The sequence below is a fragment of the Chiloscyllium punctatum genome, chromosome 42 (assembly GCF_047496795.1).
Source record: "Chiloscyllium punctatum isolate Juve2018m chromosome 42, sChiPun1.3, whole genome shotgun sequence".
Taxonomy (NCBI): Eukaryota; Metazoa; Chordata; class Chondrichthyes; order Orectolobiformes; family Hemiscylliidae; genus Chiloscyllium; species Chiloscyllium punctatum.
In genome coordinates this window covers 40,747,865-40,770,541 of record NC_092780.1, presented here as the reverse complement: position 1 = coordinate 40,770,541, position 22,677 = coordinate 40,747,865, and the positions used below count along the sequence as shown (strand labels likewise).

At 42.9% G+C, this 22,677-nt stretch overlaps 1 protein-coding gene across 1 annotated transcript in view; it reads right to left on the bottom strand.

Moving 5' to 3' along the window:
* Nucleotides 1–22,677, bottom strand: part of mrc2 (mannose receptor, C-type 2) — a 299,439-nt gene that overhangs the window by 155,025 nt on the left and 121,737 nt on the right. Inside the window, exons 5-6 of the mRNA XM_072561856.1 lie at nt 17,446–17,559; nt 15,236–15,376 (exon numbers count right to left, since the gene is read on the bottom strand). Of these exons, the coding sequence (XP_072417957.1) occupies nt 15,236–15,376; nt 17,446–17,559 (255 nt within the window). The remainder of the gene's footprint in view (nt 1–15,235; nt 15,377–17,445; nt 17,560–22,677) is intronic.

Sequence of the window (22,677 nt, the reverse complement as noted above, 5' to 3'; positions counted from 1 at the left end):
AAGTGGAGGCCCTTTAGAACAAAGATAAGGAGAAACTTCTTCAGCCAGAAAGTGGTGAATCTGAGGATTCATTGCCACAGAAGGCTGTGGAGGCCAGGTCATTGAGTATATTTAAAACAGTAATAAGAGTTAGGATGTCATGTTGTGGCTGTACAGAACATTGTTTAGACCACTTTTGGAGTACTGTCTGCAATTCTGGTCTCCCTGCTATAAGAAGCATGTTGTGAAACTTGAAAGGATTCAGAAAGATGTACAAGGATGTTGCCAGTGTCGGAGGATTTGAGCAAAAGAGAGAGGCTGAATAGGGTACTGCTTTCGCTGGAGCATCAGAGGCTGACAGATGACCTTATAGAGGGGCATGGGTAGGGTAAACAGACAAAGTTTTTTTCCCCAGAGTAGGAAAATCCAAAACTAGAGGGCATAGGTTTAAGGTGAGTGGAGAAAGATTTGAAAGGGACCTGAGGAGCAACTTTTCACAGTGAATGGTGCGTGTATGGAATGAGCTGCCAGAGGAAGTGGTGGAGGTTGACACAATTACAACATTTAAAAGGCATGGGTATATGAATAGGAAGGGTTTAAAGGGATATGGACTAAATGCTGTAAAATGGGATTAGATTAATTTAGGATATCTGGTCAGACGGACGAGTTGGACCACAGGATGTACAAATCAATGACTCTACCTTGATTTAAACCAGAACAAAAAAAATGACGACTACCCTGCATTACTAGTGAGAATGAATAATGAGCAGACTGAAAAGGCTGAGTGGCCTCCTTCTGCTCCTGCATCTTGCAGAATTATGGCAAATGAAAATGAAAAGTTACTCTCAAGAAAATATCAAAAGAATCCCTGAGAAAACATATATTTTGACCTTTGCTCTCTGCTATAGCATTCTTCAGTTTCTCTTCATTTAGATAATATTCGACTCATCTGCCATTTTTCTCACTCTTTAACATATCAATATCCACTTTGATGACTTGGTGTTGTCCTTACAATTTGCTTTCTCAACAATCTTTGTAAGATCAGCAAATTTGACAATATAATTAATTAATCCCTTCATCCAAATTATGAACATAAATTGTAAATAGTTGAAGCCCGATCCTGAAGAAATGCCAGTGGTTAGAGCTTGTTAACTTGAAAATGATCTATTTATTCTGACTCAGTTTCCTCTTTGTTAGCCAGGCCTCTACACAAGCTAATACATTTTACCCAACACCAAGAGATCTTATCTCGTGTATTAAACCATTATGTGACAATATGTCAAAAGTCTTCTGGAAATCTAATCCATACAGGCCAATATTTTTATGGGATGTGATGGTCATGGCCAAGGCCAGCATTTATTACTCATCCCTAAAGGCCCAGCAGTTGGAGGAACTGGACACTGCATTTGCTATGGGCCCTGACAACATTCTGGCAATAATACTGAGACTCATACTCCAGAACTTGCTGCCCCCATTAGCCAAGCTTTTCCAGTACAGTTACAACATTGGCATCTACCTGACAATGTGGAAAATAGCCCAGGTACGTCCTGTACATCAAAAGCAGCACAAATCCAACCCAGTCAATTATTTCCCAATCAGTCTATTCTCGATGGAAGGTGTCATCAACAGTGCTATCAAGTAGTACCTGCTCAGTGATGCAGAGTTTGGATGCAACCACAACCACTCAGTTCCTGAGCTCTTTGCACTCTTAATTCAAACATGGACAAAAGAGCTGAATTCCAGAGGTGAGGGGAGAGTGATGACCCTTGATATTAAGGCTGCATTTGACCAAGGGTGACATCAAAGAGTGCTAGCAAAACTGGAATCAATGGGTATCAGGGTACAAACTCTCTGCTGGTTGGAGTCATACCTGGCAGATAGGACGGTGGTCATGTTTGTTGGAGATTAGTTATCTTAGCTCTGCAGGGGTTCCTCAGGGTAGTCTTCTATGTCCAACCATCTTCAGCTGCTCCATCGATATCCTCCTTCAAAATTACACTCAGAGGTAGGGATGTTCGCTGATAATTACATAATGTTCGGCACTATTTGCTGTCTTCAGATACTTAAGCAGTGCATGTTCAAGTGCAGCAAGACCTGGACAATATCCAAGTTTCAGTTGACACCAGGTTATAGTCCAACAGATTTAATTGAAAATGCAAGCTTTCAGAACTCCACTCCTTCCACAGGCGTGATATGATAGAGAGGTATGAGAAACAGTATTTATAAACAAAAAGTTAACAACTTTAAAACTAACTGCCCTTACTGAATCCTTTAATCAGTTAGGAGATAGACTGCTGATTAAAATGCAAAATCTAGATTCCTTTCAAGTCTTTGTCCCTAGATAATTAAAGCTTTCATCAACGTACATGATGTGTTGGATGGCACTTATAGGAAGGGAGAAAAGTTGCAGATACAGTCACATAGATGGATTAACTCCAGGAAAGATAAGAGAGGTAGGCAAGTAGTGCAGGAGTCTTCTGTAGTTATCCCCATTTCAAATGTGTGCTGTTTTGGAAAATGTAGGGGGTGATGGACTCTCAGAGGAATGTAGCACGAACAGTCAAGTTTCTGGCATCAAGTCTGGCTCTAATACAATGAAGGGTACGTCGGGTTCCAAGAGACCAATTGTGTTAGGGGACTCTCTAGTCCGAGGCACAGACAGATTTATCTGTGGCCAGCAGCGAAAAATCAGGATGGTGTGTTGCGTCCCTGGTGCCAGGATGAAGGATGTCTCCAAGAGGGTTCAGAATGTTCTCAGGGGGGAGAGGGACCAGTAAGAAGTCATTGTACACATTGGAACCAACAACATGGGAAGGGAAAAGGATGAGATTCTGAAGGGAGAATATAGAGAGTTAGGAAGGAATTTAAAAAGGAGATCCTCGAGAGTAGTACTATCTGGATTACGCCCAGTGCTGCGAGCTAGTGAGGGCAGGAAGACAAGGATAGAGCAGATGAATGCATGGCTGAGGAGCTGGTGTATGGGAGAAGGATTCACATTTTTGGATCATTGGAATCTTTTGAGGGAGAAGTGACCTGTACAAGAAGGATGGATTGTGCCTGAATTGGAAGGGGACTAATATACTGGCAGGGAGATTTGCTAGAGCTGCTCGAGAGGATTTAAACTATTCAGGTGGGGGGTGGAACCCAGGGAGATAGTGAGGAAAGAGATCAATCTAAAACTGGTTCAGTTGATAAAAGAAGCATATCAAACAATCAGGGCAGGCAGGGACAAAGCAGAGAACAAGATAGGACTGATAAATTAAGCTGCATTTATTTCAATGCAAGAGGCCTAACAGGAAAGGCAGATGAACTCAGGGCACAGTTAGGAACATGGGACTGGGATATCATAGCAATTACAGAAACATGGTTCAGGGATGGGCAGGACTGGCAGCTTAATGTTCCAGGATGCAAATGCTTCAGGAAGGACATAAAGGGAGGCAAGAGAGGAGGGGGACTGGCATTTTGATAAGGGATAGCATTACAACTGTACTGAGGGAGGATATTCCTGGAAATACATCCAGGGAAGTTGTTTGGGTGGAACTGAGAAATAAGAAAGGGATGATCACCTTATTGGGATTGTATTATAGACCCCTAATAGTTAGCAGGAAATTGAGAAACAAATTTCTAAGAAGATTTCAGTTATCTATAAGACTAATAGGGTGGTTTTGAGGTTTTAACTGTTGTTTCCTTAGGCATTCGTGTAGGAAGTACAGTTCGTGGGTGGCGCCCTGTTGGATGGCATTGGTTTCCCCAGAAATCTGGAGAAATAAATAAGACCAACTTCCAAAAAATTAAACCAGATGAATCCAACACACCACACTTCTACGGATTACCTAAGATTCACAAACCAGGAGCCCCCCCTCAGACCAATAGTCTCGCTACCTGGAACACCAACTTACAGATTAGCCAAGGAGCTGCACAAAAGACTAAAACACTTAGTAGATGACTCACACCACTCCACTCCACCCAAGACCATCAAGATAGAAAGTCACCAAGATAGAAGAGGATGAAATAATGGTCTCCTTTGATGTAACAACCCTGTTCACATCCATCAACATCAACCTGGCCAAGGAAACACTGACTATACTATTAGAAGAACCAAAGACACATACGCCAAACACCATCAACTTCATCAGCAAGGACAGTATTGTCAAGTGGACCTATGCCTTACCACCCACTTCACCTTCAACACCAAAACCTACAGACAAACCAACGGAACACCCTTCGATTTCCGATATCAGGGTTCTTAGCAAAGGCAGTAAAGCAGAGACTCAAGCTCTGCCAACAATCCAACCCAAATTTGGGTCCGCTAAGTGGATGACACCTTTGTCATCACTATACAAATTAGAGGAAACCTTCAAGACCATCAATAATACCCTTACTGGTTAAAAAATTCACTAAAGAGGAGGAAAACAACAGCAAGCTGCCATTCCAAGATGTCACAGTAAAGCAAGCAGCCAATGGGGAACTTCAAACTAGCATCTACAGGAAAACACCATACGGACAAAATATTGAACGACAGAAGCAATCATTCCAACATCCACAAACGAAGCTGTATTAGAACGTTATTTCAATGAGCCACCACATACTGCAGCATAGAGGAACTATGCCTATACAGCATATTCAAAAAGAACAGATACCCAATGAACAAAGTTCACTGATTTCTCAGCAACAAACCCAAACAAGCAGACAAAACACGTCCAGAAACCCTAGCCACTCTCCCCTACGTGAAAGGCATTTCAGAAGTGATTGCCAGACTACTCAGACCCCTTGGCATCATGGTAGCCCACAAACCCATCAACACACTAAAACAGCAGTTAATGAACTTGAAAGACTCTATACAGACAACAAGCAAAACCAATGTCATTTACAAAATATCTTGCAAGAACTGTAACAAATATTACATTGGACAAGCATGTCGAAAAATAGCCACCAGGATACATGAACATCAACTAGCCACAAAAAGACATGACCCACTCTCGCTAGTATCCTTACATACGGGTGAGGAAGGACATTACTTCGACTGGGACAACGCATCCACCCTGGGACAAGCCAAATAGGGACACACACACACGAGAATCCGTAGAAGCATGGATTTCCAACCGGAACTCAATAAACATACTTGGATCCCATATACTCCACCCCCCGCTCCCCAATGTCCTGAACTGCCGCAACATGACCTCCCAATTCCTGTACTCAATACTCTGGCCAATAAAGGAAAGCATACCAAATGCCCTTTTCACTATCCTATCTACCTGTGACTCCACTTTCAAGGAGCTATGAACCTACACTCCAAAGTCTCTTTGTTCAGCAACACTCCCCAGGACCTTACTATTAAGTGTATAAGTTCTGCTCTGATTTGCTTTTCTAAATTAATCTCCATCTGCCACTCCTCAGCCCATTGATCCATCTGATCAAGATTCCGTTGTGCGCTTAGGTAACCTTCTTCGCTGTCTACAACACCTCCAATTTTGGTGTCATCCGCAAACTACTAACTATACCTCCTATATTCATATCCAAATCATTTATATAAATGACAAAAAGCAGTGGACCTAGCATCGATCCTTGTGGCACACCACTGGTCACAGACCTCCAGTCTGAAAAGCTACCATCCACTATCACCGTCTGTCTTCTACTTTCCAGCCAGTTCTGTCTCCAAATGACTAGTTTTCCCTGTATTCCATGTGATCTAACTTTGCTAATCAGTTTACCATGAGGAACCTTGTTGAACACCTTACTTAAATCGATATAGATCACATCTGTCCTCACCAATCCTCTTTGTTACTTCTTCAAAACCTCAGTCAAGTTAGTGAGACATGATTTCTCACACACAAAGCCATGTTGACTATCCCATATCAGTCCTTGTCTTTCCAAATACATGCAAACCTGGTCCCCCTGGATTCCCTCCAATAACGTGCCCACCACCGATGTCAGGCTCACTGGTCACCTGGCTTTTCTTTACCATCTTTTTAAAATATTGGTACCACGTTAGCCAACCTCCAGTCTTCTAGCACCTCACCTGTGACTATCAATAATGCAAACAACTCAGCAAGGGGCCCGGCAATCACTTCCCTAGCTTCCCACAGAGTTTTAAGGTACACCTGATCAGGTCTTGGGAATTTATCCACCTTTATGCGTTTTAAGACATATAGCACCTCCTCCTCTGTAATATCAACATTTTAGAAACTGTCACCATCTATTTTTCCACATTCTGTATCTTCCATGTTCTTCTCCACAGTAAACAGTGATGCAAAATACTTGTTTAGTATCCTCCCCTACTTCCTGCTGTTCTGCACATAGGCTGCCTTGTTGAGCTTTGATCCCCCTCATTACCATTTTGTGCTGAATGAATGTATAAAATCCCTTATCTCATGTCCCATTTTATGCCCTCCTGATTTCCCTCTTAAGTATACTCCTATTGCCTTTGTATTCTTCTAAGGATTCTCTGCTATCTATATCTGACATATGTTTCTTTCTTTTTCTTGAACATAACCTCAGCTTCTCTAGTCATCTATCAGCCTTGTCTTTCACCCTAACAGAAACATACTGTCTTTTGACTCTCATAATCTCATATGTGAAGGCTTCCCATTTTCTTTGTCCCTTTACCTGCGAACATCTGCTCCCAATCAACTTTCGACAGTCCTTGCTTAATACTGTCAAAATTGGCCTTCCTCCAATTTAGAACTTTAACTTTTAGATCCGGTCTATCCTTTTCCATCACTGTTTTAAAACTAATAGAATTATGGTCACTGGCCCCAATTGCTCCCCCACTGACACCTCAGCCACTTGCTTTGCCTTATTTCCCAACAGTAGGTCAAGTTTTGCACCTTCTCTAGTAGGTATCTGGATTTTAATCAGCAGTCTATCTCCTAATTGATTAAAGGATTCAATAAGGGCATCTAGTTTTAAAGTTGTTAACTTTTTGCGTATTAATACTGTATCTCATTCCTCTCTATCACACCATGCCTGTGGAAGAAGCAGAGCTCAGAAAGCTTGCAATTTCAAATAAACCTGTTGCCTGGTGTCGTTTGATTTTTGACCTGGAAGTACATTTCTGTTCCTTCAATGTCACGGGGGTTCAAAACTCTAGAACTCCTTTTCTAATAGCATTGTAGATGTACCAATACCAAACGGATTGCAGTAGGTCAAGGAGGCAGCTCAGCACCACCTTCTCAAGGACAGCTAGGGATGGGCAATAAATGCTGGCTAGCCAATGATGCCCAAATTGCATGAATGATTAAAAAATCAAATGTCTTCCCTGTATCCACTCTGCTTATTACACCTTCAAATAGCTCAAATAAATTTTTCGAAAATGATTTCCCTTTCAGAAAACCAACTGATTCTGCCTAAAATGTTCTGCTGCTACTGTCTTTATTATGGATTCTAGAGTTTTACCACAGATAAATAGCCAACCTAGTTTAGTTTCCTGCTTTCAGTATCCCTCCTTTCTAGAACAGTGTTACATGAGGGCAGCATGGTGCGTTATAGTGGTTAGCGTGACTGTCTCTGTAGAGATTGTACATTCTCCCTGCATCTGTGAGAGTTTCCTCCGGGTGCTCCAGTTTCCTCCTATAGTCCAGGGATGTGCAGGTTAGAGGGATTGGATATAGGAAATGCAGAGTTACAAGAATAGGGTAAGCGTTTAGGTCAGGATGGGTCATGCTGTTTGAAGGATTGGTGTGGACTTGATGGGCTGAATGGCCTGCTTCCACATTGTAGAGATTCTATGATTTGTAGTTTATGCGCACGGACCACTTCAGAATGATGGGAATTTTGGAAAATTACCATCAATGGATCTAATACCTCCTCGCTTCCTCGAGCATCCAGGGATCAGCTGCAAACACTTGTCAAGTCTTAAATCCCACTAGTACTATTACTACTGATTTTGATCATTTCAAGCTTATTTGCTTCGTGATATTCCAATATTACTGGGATGCTCTTTGTATTTTCTACTGTTAAGATAGATACAAAATACTCATTCGAAATGCAATGCCATTATCTACTGTCCCCTTATTAAGCCACCCTGCAAAAGACCAACGTTTACTTTAGCTACTTGCTTTAGCTTTTATTGCCTTTTCTTATTTCACTCACAAGTTTACTCTCATTCTCTTGCACTTTTTTTGTAAACATACTTTGCTGGACTCTAAACCTCTCTGAATTTTCTAAGCTACTATTAACCTTTGCAGCATTGTGCACTTTTTCTTTCAATCATCCGTAACTTTATCAACAGATGATACAACCTTTTTATAAAATGCCTATTTCCAATGGTTTATATAAATACAGGTGCACAATCCTTTATCCGAAATGCTTTGGACCAGCTGGTTTTCGGAATTCAGAATTTTTTGATTTTCAGAAAAAGTGACCGTTTTATGGCAAAATTTTTAAAAATCTTACCGAGCAGACTGACTGAATAAAACGGGCCTTGGAGACAGAATTGAGACCTGCCAGTGCTGGGCCACACACCCCCAATATCGCATCTGGGTGACACACATAGAGTGGGTGTTGACTTGGGTTAATTGTTTGCATGCCAAACAATCTTATTAATGAGAAAAAAACTTCACAAAAAAACCTTCGGACTTCGGAGCTTTTCAGATTTCGGGATTTCTGGCACATAGGAAGATGATTGTGATTGTAGGAGGTCAGTCATCCCAGCTCCAGGACATCTCTGCAGGAGTTCCTCAGAAGCAGCATTGATGCTGCTCCATCAATGATCTTCCCTCCATCATAAAATCACAACTGGGGTTGTTCACCGATGATTGCACAATATTCAGCACCATTCAAGACACCTCAGATATTGAAGCAGTCCGTGTTCAGACACAACAAGATCTCGACAATATCCAGGTTTGGACTGAAGAGTGCCAAGTAACATTCATGCCACACAAATCCTGCAAATTATGATCTCCAATACGAGACAATCTAATCACACTTCTTGACATCCAATAGCATTATCATCAATGAATCCCCCACTATCAATGTCTCCTTGATTACCATAGACCAGAAACTTAATTAGACTCACCATATAAATACATCGGCTACAAAAGCAGGTCAGAAACTAGGAATACTGCAGCAAATTACTCACCTCCTGACTCCCCAAAACCTGTTCAAGGCACAAATCAGGAGTTTGATAGAATACTCCCCACTTGCCTGGATGGATTCAGCTTCAACAACACTAAGGAAGCTCAACTCCATCCAGGATATTGCAGCCCACTTGACTGGAACTATATTCACAAATATCCACTCCCTCCACCACCGATGCTCAGTAGCAGCAGTGTGTACTATCCACAAAATGCACTGCAGGAGCTCACAAAGATCATTAGATAGCACCTTCGAAACATATGACCACTTCCATCTTGAAGGACAAGAGCAGCAGGACATGGGAACATCACCATCTTCAAGTTTCCCTCCAAGTCACTCACCATTCTGACTTGGAAATACAGGGGAACCTTGGATTATCCAAACATGATGGATGGGCACTATTTCATTTGGATAATCGATTATTCGGTTAATCGATTAAATGTCTTTCCTCTGGAGCTTAGAGTTAAAGTCTTCTCGATCATGAGACTGCAGCAGCACACAGCATGCGAGGCCCTGTCTCCCCAACCCGTGCCCCCAACACTGCCCTGTGCCCCCAACACCTCCCCCACCCCCAACCCTGTCCAACAATGCCCTGCACTCCCAACACCTCCCCTCCCCCGTCCAATACTGACCCAGCCCAACACCTCCCCCACCCCGCCTGATCCCCATCAAACACCGCTCCCCGCTCGCTCCCGACCTCGTACACACCCGCCCCCTCTCCGGGGCAGCCGGACTGCACACCAGCAACAAGTCTGCTGCTGCTGCAGTTACCTTTGTGGGGTAAATCTCCAAATAGCACATGCACACACACAGCCACACACAACTTTTTATCGCAACTTCTGGACAAGTTCCACCTTTGCCTTGTACAGGACAGTGTTGGAGAGGTTATGTGGGTGGGGGTGTTCAGAGTACATCCCTGTATGGAACTCCAGGGAAACTGTGGGGAGAGAGAGGGCGGGAGGTCAGTCATTTAGAGACACTGTCTGTTTAATCACTGTAAACAGAAGACGTGATCTCTGTTGGAAACACGTCTTTGATGTAATGTTTCCATTGAGATCTCCTTCGGATAATCCGATTTTTGGATAATTGGTGTTCAGATAATCGAGGTTCTTCTGTACATCCCCATTCTTTCACTGTCACTGGGTCAAAGTGCTGGAATCCGCTCCATAAGGGCATGTGGGTCCACCTAGAGCACATGGACTGCAGCAGTTCAAGCAGCCAACTCAACACCTTTTCTCAAGGGCAACTAGGGACGGTGCTGGCGCTGGGGAGTGGGGCCACTGGCGGTGATGGGGAGGGGGATAAGAGGAATTGAAATGGGGACTGGGAGTTGGGGGGGGGATGGGTTGGGGTGTGGTGGAGAGAGTGGGGAACACATGCACGGACAGCCCAGCCCAGGACACAACCCCTGGGAAGGCCCTTTCTCATGTGGCATATCAGCTGGTGAGGTCCAGGCGATGAGGTGCTGAAGGGAGCACCAGCCAAAGACACTCACGGAGAGGAGAAGCACTGTTTTGGTGACCTCCATCATTGCTTCCCTGTCCCACTGCAGCCAGCCTGGTGATACCAAAGGCACATACAGCATCGTCCTTTGTCCAGGTGAGTTCACAAGTCACGTCTGCACATGAGCGATTGTTGTTATAGATAATCATTTACGTCAAAAAAACAGAATATTTTCACAAGATGGAGAATCAGGAAAAAAGGAATGAGAAAGTCAATGAGATTCCACACAGCACAAGATCTAAAGTAGAAGAGAATGATTCCATCTGAGAAGTCTAACGCAGTATGTAGATTGTCCAACCAGAGGGGAGGCCATATTGGATTTGGTACTCGGTAATGAACCGGGACAAGTGGTGGACTTGTTAGTGGGTGAACATTTTGGTGATGGCGACCACAATTCTGTGACTTTCACCTTGGTTATGGAGAGAGATAGGTGCGCACAACAAGGAAGTTTTTACAATTGGGGGAAGGGAAATTACGATGCTGTAAGACAGGATTTGAGGAGCATACGTTGGGAGCATAGGCTGTCAGGGAAGGATGTGGTGGAAATGTGGAACTTTTTCAAGGAGCAGATACGACGTGTCCTTGATATGTATGTACCGATCAGGCAGGAAAGAAATGGTCGTGTGAGGGAGCCTTGGTTGACGAGGGAGGTTGACTGTCTAGTAAAGAGGAAGAAGGAGGCTTACATAAGGTTGAGGAAACAAGGTTCAGACAGAGCAGTGGAGGGATACAGGATAGCCAGAAGGGACCTGAAGAAAGGGATTAGGAGAGCTAAGAGAGGGCATGAAAAATCCCTGGCGGATAGGATCAAGGATAACCCCAAGGCATTCTATGCGTATGTGAGAAACCTGAGAATGACGAGAACGAGGGTAGGTCCGATCAAGGACAGTGGTGGGAGACTGTGTATTGAGTCGGAAGAGATAGGAGAGGTCTTGAACAAGTACTTCTCTTCAGTATTTACGAACGAGAGGGACCGTATTGTTGAAGAGGAGAGTGTGAAACGGACTGATAAGCTAGAAGAGATACCTGTTAGGAAGGAAGAGGTGTTGGACATTTTGAACAACTTGAGGATAGACAAGTCCCCCGGGCCTGACGGGATATATCCTAGGATTATGTGGGAAGCAAGAGAGGAAATTGCAGTACCGTTGGCAATGATCTTCTCGTCTTCACTGGCAACTGGGGTGGTACCAGGGGACTGGAGAGTAGCGAATGTTGTGCCCCTGTTCAAAAAAGGGAATAGGGATAACCCCGGGAATTACAGGCCAGTTAGTCTTACTTCTGTGGTAGGCAAAGTAATGGAAAGGGTACTGAGGGATAGGATTTACGAGTATCTGGATTGACACTGCTTGATTAGGGACAGCCAGCACGGATTTGTGAAGGGTAGGTCTTGCCTTACAAGTCTTATTGAATTCTTCGAGGAGGTGACCAAGCATGTGGATGAGGGTAGAGCAGTGGATGTAGTGTACATGGATTTTAGTAAGGCATTTGATAAGGTTCCCCATGGTAGGCTTATGCGGAAAGTCAGGAGGCATGGGATAGAGGGAAATTTGGCCAATTGGATAGAAAACTGGCTAACCGGTCGAAGTCAGAGAGTGGTGGTAGATGGTAAATATTCAGCATGGAGTCCAGTTACAAGTGGAGTTCCGCAGGGATCAGTTCTGGGTCCTCTGCTGTTTGTAATTTTTATTAATGACTTAGATGAGGGAGTCGAAGGGTGGGTCAGTAAATTTGCAGATGATACAAAGATAGGTGGAGTTGTGGACAGTGAGGAGGGCTGTTATCGGCTGCAGAGGGACTTAGATATGATGCAGAGCTGGGCTGAGGAGTGGCAGATGGAGTTCAACCCTGCCAAGTGTGAGGTTGTCCATTTTGGAAGGACAAATAAGAATGCGGAATACAGGGTTAATGGTAGGGTTCTTGGTCAGGTGGAGGAACAGAGGGATCTTGGGGTCTATGTACATAGATCTTTGAAGGTTGCCACTCAGGTGGATAGAGTTTGTAAGAAGGCCTATGGTGTATTATCGTTCATTAGCAGAGGGATTGAATTCAAGAGTCGTGAGGTGATGTTGCAGCTGTACAGGACTTTGGTTAGGCCACATTTGGAGTACTGTGTGCAGTTCTGGTCGCCTCACTTTAGGAAAGATGTGGAAGCTTTGGAGAGGGTGCAGAGAAGATTTACCAGGATGTTGCCTGGAATGGAGAGTAGGTCGTACGAGGATAGGTTGAGAGTTCTCGGCCTTTTCTCGTTGGAACGGCGAAGGATGAGGGGTGACTTGATAGAGGTTTATAAGATGATCAGAGGAATAGATAGAGTAGACAGTCAGAAACTTTTTCCCCGGGTACAACAGAGTGTTACAAGGGGACATAAATTTAAGGTGAAGGGTGGAAGGTATAGGGGAGATGTCAGGGGTGGGTTCTTTACCCAGAGAGTGGTGGGGGCATGGAATGCGCTGCCCGTGGGAGTGGTAGAGTCAGATTCATTGGCGACCTTTAAGCGGCATTTGGATAGGTACATGGATGGGTGCTTAATCTAGGATAGAAGTTTGGCACAACATTGTGGGCCGAAGGGCCTGTTCTGTGCTGTATTGTTCTATGTTCTATGTTCTCAGTCACTTTTTCCAAGAGTAAGTTCAGACAGGGGAGAGATTTCTGTCAGGCAGTACATGATGGAAAACAGTGAACAAGACATTTTGAGTGGGTAGATATTAAGGGAAACTAGAATCTAAAACCTAACTTGCTAATAAATTAACAAGATAAAGAAAGAAGAGAATAAGGGAAAGAGAGGGAAATAAAGCTCATAAACACTAATGTGTCAGTCTATCCTATGCGATGATAAAAGATATATTGCAAACCACTAGTGTGAGCTCCAAATCCCTCCAAATCACTACACTCAAAATCATAGAATTGCTACAGTGTAGGAGGAGGCCTTTCAGTTCATCATGTCTGCAGCAACCCTGTGATAAGCAATTCACTTAGTTTCATTTTCCTACTTTCTCTCCATAAGCTTGCACATTGTTGCTTTTCTAATAATTACCTTTTAAATGTCTTGAGTGAACTTACTTCCACCACTCTAGGCACCAGCTAGTTGCTGCACAGAAGTATCTTCTCATATCACCTTTGCTCTTTTACATTAAATCTGCGTCCTCTCCTTCCCAATATTTTCAGAAGTGTGGATAGTTTCTCCCTCTCTACCTCAACAAAATTTCCTCTCAGTCTTCCAGTCAACTAGAAAAAATCAGGCCCAACTTCTCCAACCTATCTTCCTCAGTAAAGTTCCTCATTCTGGAACTATTCTCACGGATCTTGTCTGCACTCTCTTCAATGCCATCACATCTTTTTTAAAGTGTAGTGCCCAAAACTGGATACAATGCTGCAGCTGAGGCTACAATAGTGCCTTATACAAGTTCATCACAACCTCCATTCTCTTGTCATCTATACCCTGATTAACAAAGCCCAGAACACTGCATGTTTTATTAACTGCTCTCCGCACCTCTCCGATCACCTTCAATGACTTACGTACATATACAACTCTGCTGCTATACCCCTTTTAGAGTTGTACCCCTCATTTTATATTATCTCTCCACATCTTGCTAAAATGAATTAACTATCATTCCTCCATGTTGAATGCCATTTGCTACTTGTTGGCCCACTCCATTAACTATTCCATTGTCCTTCTGACACTCTACGTTACTTTCGTCAGTATTCACACCAAGTTTAGTGTCATCTAAAAATTTTAAAAAGTGCAGCCTTCACAGCAAAGTTGAGATTATTAATATATATTCGGAAAAGTAAGGGTCCCAACCTGGCCTCCTGGGGAAATCTTCAGACCATCCTCCAGTCTGAAAAGTCTCCATTAACCACAATACTCTGTTTCATGTTACACAGCCAATTCACTATCTATGTTGTTATTGTAAGAGCAAGGTAGGATTCAGTACAATCCTGGGATGCTCCAATTTGATGATTCAGTATCACACTGAGGAAAGCATCTAATCAACTAGGGCAGCTAACATCATTCCTTTCATACAGCACCATGCCAAGGGTACAGGAAACTTTCTCCAAGTTCAATGCTCCTTCAGGAAGTTGGGTCGCTTCAGGACATCATATTTGCTATATTTGTGGTGTTGCCAAAATACCAGCTGGTTTCATTCAAATCAAACACAGTTCTCACAATGTACCACAGATCTCCAGCAATGCAGCACAGACATACAACTCTTTAACCTACCCACAAGCTTTGCTGCCGGTCATATCAAGTCAGGAGATTCTTTAACTGTTACACTAGCCTAAAACAAGATCTGTCCTCGTTAACCAACTCACCATTCTTGATTCTTGCACTCAGCATTGCTCTTCAGCAGACCCATAGCAACTTCTCAGTCTTAATTCTGTTAAGACTTTTTTCTTTCCTTGTTCAGCCTCATAGAAACCATTTAACAGCAGACAGCTTTCCCCCAGGATTCTTGGGTTTTGTTTGTCCCTCTTTCACCGGACCTTTGGTCTCTAATCGAGCCCTCATTTTCTCTTCCACTCAATTGCTATTTACATGCTTTTAGAAGACTTTTGGATTCTTTGTTAATTAGCTCCCAGTGAATTTGCATATTCAGATCTGTTGAACTTCCACCACTGGAATGCAAGGATATAGCATGCTAGTGTGTGGAGCTTGCACATCTCGTTACATCCCTACCTTTGGTTGTGGAATCCTTGGTCTTTGGCTTTTTCTTGCAGACATACGGCCGAGCAATGCCACAGTCTTTATTCTGCCATCTTCCAGAAGATTCTGTCCTGATAACTCCACAGTTTTCCTCAAATGAGTTTGCAGGTTGGTCTATGACAGAGTGGAAAAGAAAACACCAGAAATTTGTGCTGAACCTGGGCATAGAACAGATGTGTTATAGATTTGTGGCAGTCTCTAAAATGACTACACTGAATATTACATTCTCTAAACCACACCCCCACCCAACAAAGTGATGCATATTCAGCAGTCTGAGTAAAAAGCAAACCTCCCACTTGACAGCTCTGGGAGTATAAACATCCTTAGCAGCAGCCAGATGGAGGGCAAATAGAATCACTGCTATCCAATGATTCCTGTTGCAACTTAAGCAGTTGATCAAGTGATACAAGTTGGTCAAGTAACACAAGGATAAACGTCAGCAGTTATCACACCCTAGGTGTAACTAGGATCAGAATAATTATGAGAAATGAAGAGTGCCCCTGAGGCTTGGGGGAGGAGCGGGCATTAGGCAGAAAGCAAGGGAGAGAGAATGACAGATTGAAGAATCAAGAAAGCTGAGAGAGAGACAGAGAGAATTAATTTGGGAAGAGTTGTTTAGACACACCTTTGATCTGTTTGGTACAAGGCTGATCGCCATTTCTGTGCACAAGCATCAAGGAATGTCTGAAAACTGATATTGTGACAGCAGCAAAAACCAAGCACAGTCTTCAATCCTCTTCTGACAGCCTGAGATTTTCTTTTTGTTGCCTGGGCTCATCTACAGAGTGGTCACTTGAGCTGTATACTGGTGGACACATCATCCTTGTGTCTTTATAAAGTGAACTTTAATGAAAAGAGTAATAAACAGAAAGCGTGACACCCTCAAGGGTAAATGAGGGTCTCTTGATTGAGGGAGCTGACAAGTTCCTTCAGTAAAAGTTTGGAAAAGGGTCGGTGGAATTGAAGTTGTTGGAGTATCGGAGAAGAATGTGGAACAGCCTCTCCTGAAATTAGATATTCAGGACAAACATCTTATTGAATAAAAAGTAGAATTTACCAACCCAAGTGGATGTTTCCAGAAGGCTGAAACTAAAGCAAAGACATCAACTGCAGTTTTCAAAAAATCTCTAGGCATGGGACTGGAGAGGGGAAATTGGCTACTGTTTAAGGAGAGTTGTGATAAAGGAATAAGCCTGCAATTTGGAGGTGAGTTGTCTGACCTAAGTTATGGATAAGATTCCACAATTTATAATGCAGAATATACTTGGTGAAAGATATGGGCTTAATTAGAATAATTACCATGGATTGACAAAGGGCAGGCCATTCATGATTGAATAATTTTAGTACATCATGATGTTTTAAAATGTATTTATTCACACAATGTAGGCATTGCTGACCATTTATTGCCCATCCCAAATTACCCAGAGGGCAGTTGAGCATTAACCCCAATGTTGTGGGGCTGGAGTCACATGTAGGCGAGACCATGTAAGGATGGCAGTTTCCTCCCCTAAACGGCATGAGAGAACCAGATGGATTTTTCCCCACAATCAACAATGGATTCACGGTCATCACTGTACCCTTAATTCCAGTATTAAATTCTAACACCCGCCCCAGTGAGATTCGAACCCAGGTCCTCAGAGCATTACCTGAGTTGCTGCCACTCAATGGATGAGGGGTTGCAATGCATGCTGCATATATTGATTTTCGAAAGGGATTTGATAAAGTGCCATGAAGAGACTTGCTACAAGAATGAATGCATATGGAATGCAGTCGCACCAATATAGAATGCGTGTGATGCGTGTGACAGAAGTCGGTAATGGAGTTCCACAAGAATCTTTACTTCGTCCTTTCTGTTCACTCATTTATATAAAGGATTTGGATACAGTGGAAAAGAATGATATTGAAGTTGGCCGATAATTATAGCATAAAGTTAATGGAGTAAGATCTTTTACAGTAGGACACAGGCAAATTAGTGGATTGGACAGGTAGATGACAGTAGCAAAAAGAAACAAATGAAATACTACATTTTGGGAAAGCAACTGTAAAACTGAAATACAAAACAGTGATTGACTATGGAGCAGAAGAACAGACAATGCATGTTGGCAGCGAAATAATTTAAGCTGAGGGCGTGTACGTGAAGAAGAGTCAACCAAGATTTACTTAATATTGATCGTAATAATTACCCCTTTCCCAGTTCAGGTATTTCAGTGGTGATCCATCAGACCATTGCCAGCCACCATCAATATCCAAATCATTCAGGCCAATCCACAGAGTAGCACTATAACCAGTCAGGAGACCTAGAGAAGAAGACAACTCACATCACAATGCAAAACTTCAGAATAAAATTGCTGAATTTTGACACTCTACTTAGACTAACCTCAAACATTTGTGGGCACCATCACTCAGATGGAGATGGTTCTCCTAGCACTGCCTCACTCAGTACACAACTTTAAAAAATTCATTTTCAGGAAGAGGGCATTGCTGGCATTTATCATTGATCCCGAGCTGATCTCAAAAAGGTGGTGGGTGAGCTTTCCTCTTAAACCACTACAGTCTGGGTACTGACAGCATTCACACTGTATCCGCAGTGGATTGACCAGAGACAATGAGTTAAAAACAATGACTGCAGATGCTGAAAACCAAATACTGGATTAGTGGTGCTGGAAGAGCACAGCAGTTCAGGCAGCATCCAACGAGCAGCGAAATCGATTTCGCTGCTCGTTGGATGCTGCCTGAACTGCTGTGCTCTTCCAGCACCACTAATCCAGAGACAATGAGTGGCAGCGAGGTCACCTCAGATAGGATGTAAAAGTCAACAACAAAGATGTGGGTCTGGAGGACATGTTGTCCAAACCAAGACAAGACAGAAGGGTTCCTCCCCTAAAGGGCTTGAGAAAACCAGTTTGGTTGGAGGTTGACAATCTGACAGCTTTGTATTCATAGAGTCATACAACACGGAAACCGACACTTTGATCCAATCATAATCCCAAAACAGACTAGTCCCACCTGTCTATGTTTGGCCTATATCATTCCAATCCTTTCCTATTCAAGTACTGTCTGCAGATCTGGTTTTTCTGCTATAGGTAGGATGTTGTGAAACTTGAAAGGGTTCAGAAAAGATTTACAAGGATATTGCCAGGGCTGGAGGGTTTGAGCTGTAGGGAGAGGCTGAATAGGCTGTGGCTATTTTTCGTGGAGTATCAGAGGCTGAGGGGTGGCCTCATTGAGGTTTATAAAATCATGAGGGGCATGGAAAAGGTAAATAGACAAGATCTCATCCCTGGGGTGGGCAAGTCCAAAACTTGATGGTATAGGTTTAAAGTGAGAGGGGAAAGATTTAAAAGGAACCCAAGGGAAAACTTTTTTTTTCATGCAGAGTGTGGTGCGTGCATAGAGTGAGCTGTCAGAGGAAGTGGTGGAGTCTTGTATAATTGTAACATTTAAAATGCATCTGGATTGGTATATGAATAGGAAGGATTAGAGGGATATGGGCCAAGTGCTGGCAAACGGGATTCGATTAATTTAGGACACCTGGTCAGCATGGACGAGTTAGACCAAAGGGTCTGTTTTTGTGCTATACATTTCTATGATATTGTGACTCGACTTATCTAAGTATCTTTTAAACATTTATAACTTTGTAACTGTATCCGCATCCACCACTTCCTCTGGAAGTTCATTGTACACACAAACCACTCTGTGTAATAAAAAACCTGCATCTCACAGCTTTTTTAAAAAGCAACTTATACAGTCAGCTTTTTATCTACACATCCAAATCCTCAAACTGCTGGGACAGAATTAATAGTCCAATAACAACCATTATACTATCACGTCTCGAAGCTTTGTCAAGTTCTAGGAGTTTTCAAATGCTGCCTTGAAACAAATGACCACTTTTTAAATCACAACTGGAAGAGGCTTGGAACTAGGCCAAGCCCAGGAACACAGTGACTCAAGTTTCTTGATAATCCTCCTCTCTCCTTTGACAAGTTACCGAGCTCCATTGACTGAGGAGGATGGTAGAGAGCAAGGTCAGTTGGTAGTTAGTGGCTTAGAGTGAAACCTTGGTTATGAATATAGAACATAGAACATAGAATAATACAGCACAGAACAGGCCCTTCGGCCCACGATGTTGTGCTGAACATTTGTCCTAGCTTAAGCACCCATCCATGTACCTATCCAATTGCCGCTTAAAGGTCACCAATGATTCTGACTCTGCCACTCCCACAGGCAGCGCATTCCATGCCCCCACCACTCTCTGGGTAAAGAACCTACCCCTGACATCTCCCCATATACCTTCCACCCTTCATCTTAAATTTATGTCCCCTTGTAACACTCTGTTGTACCTGGGGAAAAAGTCTCTGACTGTCTACTCTATATCTATTCCCCTGATCATCTTATAAACCTCTATCAAGTCACCCCTCATCCTTCGTCGTTCCAATGAGAAAAGGCCTAGCACTCTCAACCTATCCTCGTATGACCTATCCTCCATTCCAGGCAACATCCTCGTAAATCTCCTCTGCACCCTCTCCAAAGCTTCCACATCTTTCTTAAAGTGAGGCGACCAGAACTGCACACAGTACTCCAAATGTGGCCTTACCACGGTCCTGTACAGCTGCAACATCACCTCACGACTCTTGAATTCAATCCCTCTGCTAATGAACGCTAATACACCATAGGCCTTCTTACAAGCTCTATCCACCTGAGTGGCAACTTTCAAAGATCTATGAACATAGACCCCAAGATCCCTCTGCTCCTCCACCTTACTAAGAACCCTACCGTTAACCCTGTATTCCGCATTCTTATTTGTCCTTCCAAAATGGACAACCTCACACTTGACAGGGTTGAACTCCATCTGCCACTCCTCAGCCCAGCTCTGCATCATATCTAAGTCCCTTTGCAGCTGACAACAGCCCTCCTCACTATCCACAACTCCACCACTCTTCGAATGTATCTCCCCACAGCACATGTGAGAAATTGGGATCCACTTTAAAACAAAGATTTTTGGAAATTTTCACTAATGCTACTGTAAAGTCAGACAGATAGCAATTAATGAGTCAAGAGTTAGTATATTTCAATCAGTAATGCTCTTCTGCAGTACACGAACAGATTAATAGTGCCCTTTACTCTTTCAAATGCAAATATATAAAACTGAAGCAGGCATTAACTTAAGGGATCAGACTGCAGACGCTCAGCCTAAACTCTGGCAAGTATCATCTCCTGAAGACATGGCCCTCAGCCAATTGCCAGAGGAAGTGACTCAGAATATGGGAACCTTCCAACTTGGGTTGTGGCAGGAGCTAGCATTCAGCTCCAGGTCAGCCCCCCTCAAGAGTTCTAGCTGAGGTGGGTCACATGACTAGCAGAGGCCTGCTGTGGAATAGAAAACACTGGAAAGGTACACAAACATTGAAACATGAACTATCAAAGAGACCACAATTTATGCAATAGGAGCCCCTGTGTCCAAATCCCACCAGTTGCCTTTCCTCAATTTACATAACTCAGTAGAAGCAGGTGCTAGCATTGCAAGAGTCAAAAAGACTGGTTGATGCTCTAGGAACACAGAACATAGAAGCTGAAATAGGCTATTTGGCCCTTCAAACTTGCTTTCCAACTCAATATAATCTTGGCTGATCCAATTATGGTTTGAACTCTACTGTCTTACTCTTGACTGCTTTGTTTATTAAAAAGATCTATCTAACTTGGCCCTGAATAAATTCAACAGCCCAAGTCTCTACTGCTCTCTGTGGAAGAGAATTCCACAAATTAATGATCCAGTAAGAGAAAAAAACGTTTTTTAAAGTTTTGTCTCTAGTTCAGTCTGGTACAGGATCATCGTTGTTCAACCATGGATCTGCCAACCCGGCTTTCAGAGTAGACCATTCAAAGTTCTAAAATGTACACAGGCTAGAAGATTTTTTCAAAATTTGCACACGATGTTCCTCCTGACAGTTTATTATTAAAACTTTCAAATGGATTGCATTAGCAGCAAGCAGTTCCAAAAAATGAAGCCATTCCATCTCTGTTGCACCTCCAAAGGCCAGTCCTCCCACTGAAAGACTTTGGGAATTGCATGCATCCCATCTTGATAAACAGCTGAGTTCATTCCACTTAAAAAAGCCTCAAGACTCATAACAGTAACTAAGATGGAGCCACCTATTACAAGGGGGCATAGCTTTAAATTAAGGGGTGGTAGGTATAGGACAGATGTTAGGGAAGGTTCTTTACTCAGCGAGTTGTGAGTTCATGGATAGGGCATGTACTGCGCTGTATTCTTCTATATTCTATTCTATATATATATATATATTCTTTCAGAGGATCTAAATTCTGCAAAAGCTTGTCAAAAAGGAGGGAATCAGGGTCAGACTGTAATATTTCCAGGAGGAAAACCATACAAAGTTGATTCCTTAGGGAATGCACTTGACAGTCCTGGCTGTGGTGCGATAGCGAAGAGCTGGAACAGCAAACTGAATGCACAACTAAAAGCGCTTTGATTTCCAAGAGGATAAAAGATTATTGGGAATAAGCAGGAATGTAGAATTTAGGTTGATATCAGATCGACCATGATCTTATTGAATGAAGAAGCAGGATCAAAAGACTCAGTGGTGTACTCTTGCTTCTTGTTTGCATTTGCATATCTTTGTATATTATAAAGGAGGTCAAAACTGAGGATGTAATCCTAGGATTGCTTTCATTGAATCCCTACCGTGTGGAAACAGGCCATTCAACCTATTGCGTCCACATCGACCCTCCGAACAGCATCCTACCCAGAAGCACCCCTCTACCTTATCCCTGTAATCCCACATTTCCCATAGAAAATCCACCTAACTTGCACATCTTTGGACTGTGGGAAGAAACTGCAACATCCAGAGGAAACCCACACCAGACACAGAGACCTTGTGTAAACTCCATACAATCACCTGAAGCTGGAATCAAACCCGGTCCCTGACGCTGTGAGGCCGGAGTGCTAACAACTGAGCCACCATGCTCTTATGGATTAATTTGGTTCTCTAGTTAGCAGTCATGTCTCTGACTCAGACAGTTGAGTGTTTAGCAAGTAATCTAGGTCAATATTTCAGTGGAGTACCAAAAGGAGCTATATTTTTCCAAATATTTTCAGACTGGACTTCAATAGCAACCTCATCTGCCTGATCAGGTGGATACAAAAGATTTAACTGCCCTAATGTCTTGTCAACGTTCAACCTAAACCAGTTAAAAGTATTCACCTTGTTACAGTTTATGGAACATCACTGAGTAAAAATTGGTTGCGATGTTTCTCTACAGAACAGCAGCAAATACTCAGGTAATAATATTGGACATGAAGCATTACTACACCTGAAAGCTGCTGAATAAAAATGAGTTATTTCTTTCATCTGTGACAGACTTACAAACTGAATCATCTGCTCCCTGAATTGTCTCAA